The 10418-nt window shown below is 34.3% G+C and overlaps 1 protein-coding gene across 1 annotated transcript; it reads right to left on the bottom strand.

Moving 5' to 3' along the window:
- Positions 1–1874: 1874 nt before the first annotated feature.
- Positions 1875–9094, bottom strand: LOC134230335 (uncharacterized). Its single transcript, XM_062712099.1, has 5 exons — positions 8792–9094; positions 8408–8498; positions 4634–4804; positions 2506–2648; positions 1875–1898 (listed from the first exon to the last, which is right to left on the bottom strand). Exons 1-5 carry the CDS (start codon positions 8930–8932, stop codon positions 1875–1877), a joined length of 570 nt encoding a protein of 189 aa, XP_062568083.1. The 5' UTR covers positions 8933–9094.
- Positions 9095–10418: the final 1324 nt, after the last annotated feature.

Below are 10418 nucleotides of genomic sequence, written 5' to 3'. Positions count from 1 at the left end.
TTACATAACCTTGCAAATTCAGAGATACCCTTATGAGTATTTTTGATTGCTTAACTTCTTATTTTATAAACCTGAGGACCGGACTACCTTAAAACAAAAAAATTTCAGTAGGAAAAAAATAAAAATAGACTAAATATCAAAAAGTTAAAAATGTTAAAACCATGAATAATTCAATCAATGAACAACGAACTGCACAAAAATATACAAATATTCATGGAAATTTAGAACAATTTTTTTTTATTTTGAAATTTCATAAATAGTCATATCATAGTCTCATTAAAATCAAACGAAATGTTACGTATATGTTAACAATCAATGTCGGTTTTAGTTTGAAAATTGCAACTCTCTGTTACAATTACACACCAATAATTTACACTTTTAGCTTAAAAATCCCTCACATACGATTCTCATGAATTATTCAATGTTAATTTTCGCTGACCTCTGATTAATATTTTAACTGTGTCTGTAGTTTCAATAAAACGTTATAATCAGAGTGAAGCATATAAAACTACGTGTGGGTAAACATATACATCTACCAGAAAATGTTATTCAGCTGAAGTTCGTGTTAGTGATCGAATTAGAAAGACGGCAATTGTGAAGATAAGAACAATGTGAAACTATAAACTTCTGATCATCATAAGAGTCTCCTTAACAGATTCCCCAGAATTAAACGTTGGATACCAAGGAGTTCCCTTACTATCCGGGGACCAGGCACCATTAAGAAAGGCACGAAAACATCGGTTGAACCACCAGCCTCCTTTATAATAAGCAGCACAGCTACCTCCAGCCCACCGATCGTCATCTCTGTCAGACGTCGTAAATTTCATCCCAGACAGACCAAAGTCAGTTGAGTCTGTGTGCAACATACTGTCACCTGGAGAAAACAAATATTATATTTTATATTATTTAAGGAATTTCTGTCTAGTTAGTATAGTATGCCAGGGACATCAAGGATAGCGGGAGACATGGGATGATATATGCATAAGTGGCTTTACATTTCATTGTAAAATAAAATTGTATTTTTAGAAAATGTAGACATATAATTCAAATTACACGAGGACTTCCCCTGCCAATTTCAACAGTACATGTACTCGGCCACTGACGTCAGACACAAAGGAAGCCGCACAAGATTTACATGCATATTTGGCCTCCTTAGCGTCAGACACAGAGAGATGCGCACGAGATATGCATGCATATAGCATATAGCTTCTGACCTATCGACCTGTCTAATTTACATTCCAGTAGAGTTATCAAGAAATCAACTCCGCCAACATTCTAAGAGTTATCACAGAAAAAAAATAACTGGAAATATGTGTGTATATATCATTTCAAAGCTACTTTAGGCTATCTTTAAAAGTGTTTCGTTGTCCCCTCCTTATTACTTAAAATAACATGACACAATTTTTCTGTACATTTCTGTACACTTAAGAAAATTCCATTCCTCTTTTACCGCCAATACATATGTTGAAAATTTATGGAATTTTCTTCTCCCCCACTTCCTACCGTCCTTATAAATTTCACCAATGAGTCTGCTGGAGAGGATAAGCAATCATTTTAAAAATGGCTTCACTGAAACATTCAAGTTTTGTGTTTCCTTTAATTTAAAGCATAGTTAAATTCTACACTTTTTATTGTGAGAATAATTAAGCATAGTCTCTCTCTCTCTCTCTCTCTCTCTCTCTCTCTCTCTCTCTCGTTTATAATGTGAAAAAAAAAATCTATTTGAGTACCTAGAGTTACAGAGGCATTCCCCGCCAGAAAAAGTTGATAGTTATCTGCTTCATTCGAAACTGAAAACTGATCGTACAACTCGTATAGTTTGCTGCCGTTAACTAGAGTGATGGAAACGTAGAGATTTGAGTTCCTTCTCTTTGTTAACTGGTGGATGACGTCATTTCCTGTGAAACAGGAAAATTGAAGTTTAACTAGTATATGGCAAATCCAATTTAAATCAACATAAATGATGCGCTAAGGACGCGCTGAAATATACAAAGTCATGTATTGGTTAATGTTAAAGACATTTCGTCTTTAGAGCATTGTATATATTGCATAGATTTTGAATCTTGAAGTGTCAGAGAAAAAGTCTATCATACGAAACGAGTTCTTCTTTTCTTAATTTTTCCTCGTCCCTTGAATTCAATTACATGTACACATTTGAATTAAAACTGCTTACCATTAACATGTACAATTGAAAAATAGCAAATGTTTGTTCCTTCAATGATAGAAATAAGGTACTAGAGCAATAATCTTTTAAAATATGTTAATAATTACCGATCCAAAAATCCCGTCCCGCGTCACCGAATCCCTTTCTGTATTCGTCCCATGTTCTATCAAAGCTCACAGACCCATTTACACGCTTTTGAATTGCCTTCCAAATAAAATATATTAATTCAACAATACAGTGTACTTTTTGACAAGGATTTGAAAATTAGAAATTTTTCTTTAAAAGTCTTTTGAACGAAACAAATAAAAACACTAAATGCATGTCAAAATAGATAAAAATACCGTCCATCCCCCTCCCATTGTGTACATATCACAGAAAACCGTAGCAGGTCGGGCTCGGGATCCATACGGGTAAATCTCGTATACGCCCGATCGCGAATCATTATCGCCATTTTCACGGAGGTTCTTACAATCTCTAGGTAGATCTAAAACAGAACAAAGTCATTTGGATTATAATAATTGACTTTAAACGGTTTGAATGTTTTGATGCTGATCTGATATCCTAAACACCATTTGAATTGGCCGTATTTTTTTTATACTGAAACACAAAAGAAACGCAACATCCTTCTTTAGGGGGAAATGATTATGTAAAGTAAAGAATTTGTATATTAAAATTATGGAAATTTTCAATTTGGTAAATATGTATCGGTAATTTAACAGTTAACGATTTTCATACCATAACCGGAAGTCAAATTTGAGTCTGCTTAACAGAAATAAAAAATTGCATGTTTAACAAAACATTTGACAATATTATGGACTCTTAAGGATTTGAACTGTTCACCTTACAAGTAATGCAGCAATATTTCAATAAATAAAATCTTTCGTTTCCCGTAACGATGCTAAGGCCTCTTAAAAATGGCTTAAGTACGCATTTCCATTACTCTAGCTGGAAAATCTCAAAGTAAAGGTGATGGAGAGTTGATGATGCAAAAATACACTACATATGCATAAATGATAGTCCTTGGACCGGAAGTCCAAGGGTTACTACAATGCGCTACTTTAGAGAAAATTCGACCTAATCATCTGAAAAACAGGCATTTAAAAATGACAGAGAATAATTCCTTCGCTCCGATCTCGATATTGATTATCCTATTGTATCGTATAAATTAACCTGCAATTGTTTGTTTAGGACAGTCTTCCACGTTGTTTTTGTAGGGCTAGGAGGGGGTTGTTTTCAGGGACCTAGCAACCGACGTTGGGCAACTTTTCATTTTCCTTTTTTTTTTTTTTTTTTGCTTGTCAACTTTTTCAATTAATTAAAAAAAATTCTCTGGTTGCCCCCCCCCCCCCCACTTTCAAAAACGATGCTACGTGCCTGGTTTTAATAGTTATTCAAAATTTTTATCAAATGTCTTACGTTCTGAATTGTAAGTTTGGCCTTACTGTATTCATTTTTGAAAATCGTTAGATAAAAATTCAAACATTTGTAGATTACTGCTTGTTGCGGTTTTTTTTTTTGCGTGTCAGTATATTTCGTTAAAGCTGAACACGATTCGTTAAAGGAATGTGTCCGCCTTTTTTGTTCGGATTCTCGCTTTATCAGCACACCCTTTTATAACAGACAGGACTTGATCACAGTTCATTGTAATCAGTTGACACTGGTGTATTCGGACGTATGCTATACAACAACTGATAGCGACAATGATAACTTAATACTTCGTCTGTTGCAGGAAAGTAAGATTTCAAAGAAACCATTACAATTATAGTTGTACAGGTCAGTGCATGATACATGCAAACACAAATACATGTAACTGCAACAAAATGTAAACATATGTAATGCAAGATAACCAGAATGAACACGGGACAATAAAGCAGTCAGTTGTAACGAATTTGAAGAGTACATGCATACCCTGGTGTTAATGTATCTTAGATGATATCGAAAATTACATATGCCTATTAACGAGTTCAGTTTTACATTTTTGGATCGATAGATTTTATTTCGTTATATTACATAAACTAATTTTGTGAGTTATTAGCAAATTATTTTCACCTAAGGTTAAAAAAAGGAATATGACTGGAGTTCAAATGATACACACATTTATATTAGAAGTGTTAATGCTTTTAAATTTTATGTTTTGCATAAACCTAAATGACGAATTTATGATTTAAATAAAGCTCAGCGGAGATTCTCTTCCGATATGAGTCATTATCAAAAAGTCACAAACTAGGCGAATGTATAGTTTATATACCGTAAAGTAAGAAATTGTGTATGTATCAATCATATGTCATACAAAGATCACATTCATTAAGGAAATCTTGATAAAAATGAGAGATTTTACTCATAACAGTAAATCAATATTTTGTTAAATGTAAACCTCGTTTGGAACATTAATTTAGAGCAGCGCGAGCCTGATCGAGAACCCAATGATAAATATTATAAATATTTATAGAGTACATATATTCTTAAAACCTAGACAAATTAGGTCCGATTTCCATGTCCCATTCTCAAGACACAAGAACCTTCCGGATCCTCGCTGAAGATGGAAATCAGAGCATTTGATGTGAAAATGTTGATAGATTCCTATTCCGTCCCAGTCCTGTACATTCCACGTAGTATTCTGTACGTTCAGAATCCCACAGTCTGTAATGTGACGAAATGGCAATTTAAACCTGAAGGTGTGATAATAACATTTTGTATAATTCTTTAAACATTTTTTGGACTGAAAAGTGTGTGGAATCATTCTATGAAAGAGTATTTTCTAAGTTATTCAAATATTGACCCCCCCCCCCCCCGGGTGTGGTAGGTACTGTTAATGTATTACATTAAGGGATGTATTCTATTTAGCGATTTTGGTGGAAAGCAGAGTCCGCTAAATCAAGTTCACCGTAAAATGCCTTGTATATAATATGTTATTTCTAGCACATTCAGATAGCCTTTAATCAGATATAAGCTAACTTGTTATTAATTAATTATTAAATAATTTCCGCTAAATATCGTATTCGCCAAATATCATACATTTATGGTATTACAAGGAGAGATCTTGTGAAAAAAAACAGCATGACCAAAGTTACTCAGGTGAGAGTCATTGCCCATATCCCTTTTTTTGTTCAAGGTCTCTCAATAATTAAATCAAATAACGATTTTCCAAAGAGAATGTGCTGACGGCTTCATAATACCCTTTCATGTTGTTTATTTCCGGAGGTTCATCATTATTCATGAAGTCAACGATTAAAAGGAATTCAGCACTTCAAACTGTTAAAATGATGTCTTTTATTAAAGATTTAAGCTCACTTTTACGCAAGGTTACTTCGATTTGTTTCTCTGTGAAAATATTTGAAACTGAATTATTTATTACAATAGCTTGGCAGTTATACATGCATACATACCCATGGCAACCCCATGATAAGGCAGATTTTGAACGAAAACAAGAAATAAAACATTTAAGTTTGTATCCGTTAAAAGGTTAACTTTATTTTGATTTATCTTGAGTATTATGATTTTTAGGTCAACTGGGTAAGCGCTGGTGACATATTTTTCTCTGTTTTCGTCCGTTGTCGTGCGTTAACATTTGAACATTTTCAGCTTCTTCTCTGAAACCACTCTAACAATTTTAACCAAATTTGGCATTAAGCATATATGGGTGAAGGGGAAAAATCGTTAATTTCAAGGTGGCATGAGGGGTGGGGCCAAAACCACTAAAATTAATGCAATATTTAAAAATCTTCTTCTTACTCTTGGACATCAAGCAGTCAAATTGTTGGCATGATCGTAATTAAGAAATAAGATATCATTTTTAGAGTGTCATTGGGATAATACATGAAGTCGGTCACGTGATCAAATTCTATAACGCCCGAAGGGCGTTAAAGTATATTTGATCACATACCGACTTCATGTCACATCCCATTGACACTTTTAAAGTGATATCTTAATTCTTATATTTCTATTTCTATTCACATTACAGAGACAAAATCCTCTATTTTGACTTTGTTACTGAATGCAACATAACGTATAAATACGACGTCATATGACGTCAGAGTCAAGACTTTCCAAATGCCTCGTGCAGTTTGCTTTTCATTCGCAAGTAAGTCTGATTGTGTGACCGACTGCATGTCATTGAAAATTGAATTTCATTTTTTTAGTATTGTTAATAAGGGAAGACATTGGCAAATGTAAATATTCAGCATTGAGTCATCTACCAAAATAGCTTGCATGCCAAGGGTATAGTTATGATAAGCAATAGTGCCTTTTTCAAAATTGTGCATTTCATGGCCTCAGGTGTAAAATACGAACCAAATTCAATTGTTTGAAAATTGTATAATGCTCAGGTGACCTACAAGGCCCATGGGCCTCCTGTTGTATGAACGTTTTTTTTTAGACATTTTCAATGTATTTGTCTTGTTAATTTCACTCACTGACTGTTACTTCATGAGAGTTGATGTTTGCTATCTGTTTTCGTCCGTCGTCGTGCGTCGTCCATCGTGTGTTAACATTTGAACATTTTCAGCTTCTTCTCTGAAACCACTGAACCAATTTCAACCAAATTTGGTATACAACAACCACTGAACCAATTTCAACCAAATTTGGTACAACATCTTTAGGTAAAGGGGAACAAAAGTGATGAATTTAATGGTCTCCCCCCCCCCATCCCCCGGGGCCTGAGGGTGGGACAAAAACCACAAAAATTATTGCAATCTTTAAAAATCTTCTTTACTCCTGGAAATCAAGCAGGCAGATTGTTGGCATGAATGTAATGAGCAGTGAGTCCGTTACCAAAATTGTGAAATTCATGGCCCCAGGGTCAGGGGTTCTGGTGTTAGGGCGGGGCTCTATTGATCATATAGTGAAAATGCATTATTTCTTTGAAAAACTTCTTCTCTGCTCCTGGGTATCAAATACACTAACTTAGTACATCGTTATGATAAGCAAGAGTGCCTCTTCCAAAATTGTGAATTTTATGGCCCCAGGGTCAGGGGTTCTGGTGTTAGGGCGGGGCTCTTTTGATTATATAGTGAAAGTTCATTTATTCTTTGAAAATATTTTCCTTTGCTTCATGGTTTTATGCCAATGATCCAAGTATATATATTTATGATAAAGAACGGTGCATCTAGGAAAGTGTTTTTTATGCCCCCTGGGTCGGGGGGAGGGGGGTACATAGTCTGAAAATAAATTAATGCTTTGAAATCTGCTCTTTGGTATTAATCAACCATTTTATGATAAAATTTCCGAAATTTTGAAATATGTGGGCAATGGGTCAGTGGTTCCTTTGGAGTGAATTGCACAACTGGGTATAGAGTGGAAGTGCATTTTCTCTTTGTTACCCTGATCTACCTCTGGTTATTTAGAGAAAGCATGATAAGTTAATAATTATGATAAGGAATGGTGCCTCCTTCAAAATTGTGAATTGTGAATTTTCTGGCCTCTGGTTTAAAACACGAACCAAATTTAATTGTTTTAAAGTTGTTTCAGAATACTCAGGTGACCTATAAGGCCCGTGGGCCTCTTGTTTTTTTTTTTTAAATAGAAACTAGAAGTACTGTGAGTAATGAGCTCACTAAATGATATCCCCTGTCTCCCATAATGTCCATGTGTTGCTATAGTAATATGTAAAGAGGAATAACTCGTCCTATGAAATGTTATCCAGAAGCTTCTATATGTGACGTCATAGGTAAACATATAATGGCAACGTCCATATTTTGCTATGGGAAACCTAAAATACGTGTCGAATAAAAAAGTAAAATAGGAGGTGCACAATGGTAATATGTAATAAAGATTCTGTGAAAGTTTCATTAAATTTCACTCAATAGTATAAGAGGAGTTGCGGATAAGAGATAAAGCTTAACAGGCATACGGACGGACGGAAATTCCGATTACTATATACCCTCCCACTTTTCAAGCGGGGGTATAACTATATACCCTCCCACTTTTCAAGCGGGGGTATAAAAAAGGGCCAATTTCTTGACCTTTTTTCCAATGATAATCAGAGATTGAAGCTTTGTACAGGCATCTTTGGACAATACAATATTCTTTAAAAGGTATTTTTGAAAAAGATTTAAAATGTGTTAGTTCTGCGTTATTTTTTTTACATTAAAACTGCTGAAATGGTCGGAAAAATTTACATAATATAATCTCCAATTAGTGTCGATATTGTTCATGACCAGAGGGTATACATGTATTATGGCCTTGACCATTTCATTCCAGTACGATCAAGATAAAAAAAAGTAAGATTCATAATTGAGATTTTACCTGAGAAAACGCACCGGAATTCACCAAAAGGTTGAAGGATGCATTTTTCGTTGAGTGCGCAGGATGACGACGAGCAAGAACGTACGAGATCCTGGAAATTCATAACAATTGAGCTGAATTATTGCAACAAGGAATAACTGAATAATAATTTTTAGAATAAATTGAAACGCACTCAAGACCCCCCCCCCCAAAGAAACATATTAAAAATAGGTGTATTAAAGAAAAAAATCAAAAAGAGGACGTATACATGTACAACAATGTACAATAAGGAAACAAATACATGTTTAATAACAAAATCATATTTCGATGAGCATTTTCTTTGCTTGTATGTGTAATAAAAAAGTTCTGAAATAAAAATTTTAACGTTAAGGAATATAGATTTACCTTATTCCATCTCTCTATCGCTGTGTATATCCAGCCCGGACTTTGCCTGTACATCTCTGGCTCAATGGTGTGAATTTGAAAGTTAATTTCACAAAAATGTGCTCCTTTAAAATAATTCACCGATCTACACCTGGAAGTCATTAGGCATTCCGTAACACAGTCTAAAATACTGTATTTTGTGTAAGATTTAATCCCTCTACTAAGTAATCTGTATCCATGTTGAAATGAAGAAAAACTTTCTTTGAGATTTCCTCTGCAACATAAAATTATATTGAACAAGATATATAAGGAATACAGAAATTTGAATTTCTGCATGTCTCCTGGCTTTCACCATTAACAATGTTATGTGAGACGAATAAACACTTTTAAGATACTTGTTCTTGATGTGTTGCTGTGAATCAATATTTATATCATCAAACATGAATAAAAGATGTACAAAGTATTTCAGTTGAAGAATAAGTAATGCGTGTGTGTACGTCATTTTCCCTAAACGGATACCATGAAAAATAATTATAGAAGTAAGCAAAGAATTTATTTTCTTTGAAGTGAAACATAAGAGGGGGAACAGACAAATATATTTATTTCACAAGGACACAGCAAAGTAATGCATCTATCGTACAAAGCATATATATAAATCAGGACAGTCTTCGACATCGAGATCCCAAATTATGTTACTCCTGTTTTTTCACAAAGATAAAGTAACACACACACAATGACAATTAAGCGCGTTACTTTATCCAATCCAACTCTGTTGCAAAGGAAGAGAAAGACATTACATTGAATTAAAACGTATGTGGGCACATCCCATTAATTCTTTTTAGAATCTGTAGGAGAAGAAAGTGGTGCAGAAAAAATTACAAAATCCTTAATTTGCAGACTTGCATAAAAGAAATGTGCAGATGTACTTAACTGAGCCTCACACTTATTGATAAAGAGTATCTTTCCTACCAAAAAAGCTTGGCAAATGTAATTTATCAAGAAGATCAGCCGAATTATTTTGTGTATTATAACGTCAGTGAGAACTCTGAAATTCCCCTACTTTCACTCTCATTTTTAGAGTCTCCCGCAGACAGACGCATTTTGCCGGAAACGAATCTGACATGCCACCTCGAAATTTTAACCAAGGAAAGACAACTTGATGTGCTTTGATTTGAGGAGTCACTCACTGCTGAACGAAAATTAGGGACGTCGCTATGAGAAGAAACGTTAACATTACCGCCTATGGGAAAACAATTAGTGGACCATACCCATGTTACATATAATTGACTTTTCATTCTGCATAAAAAGTTTTCAAAACAAATTACAGTACGGAAATGTACCACGCTTAATTAACACTGTTGGTCAAAAAAATTTTGCATATTCATTTTAATCTCAAAATTGCCATATGAATATAAATATTTTATTAAAGAAAACAACTTTTCATTACCTATGTTGCCTGCGGGATATGGGTGGTCGTTGTTCAAAAATATATTTTGATTGCACTCCTTCTACCACTATGGAGTTTCCATTAAGAAAATATTTACATGGTCCAGATCGACACATAAAGGTTGATTGATTGATTTATATTGTTTAACATCCCTATCAAGAACTTTTTATTCATACGGAGACGCCACCACTTGCCGTTGGA

This window comes from Saccostrea cucullata, unplaced genomic scaffold (assembly GCF_032062105.1).
Source record: "Saccostrea cucullata isolate Sc308-1 unplaced genomic scaffold, CSIRO_AGI_Scuc_v1 ctg7176, whole genome shotgun sequence".
NCBI lineage: Eukaryota > Metazoa > Mollusca > Bivalvia > Ostreida > Ostreidae > Saccostrea > Saccostrea cuccullata.
The sequence above is the reverse complement of the archived record's forward strand: the minus strand, read 5'-3'. Positions and strand labels throughout refer to the sequence as shown.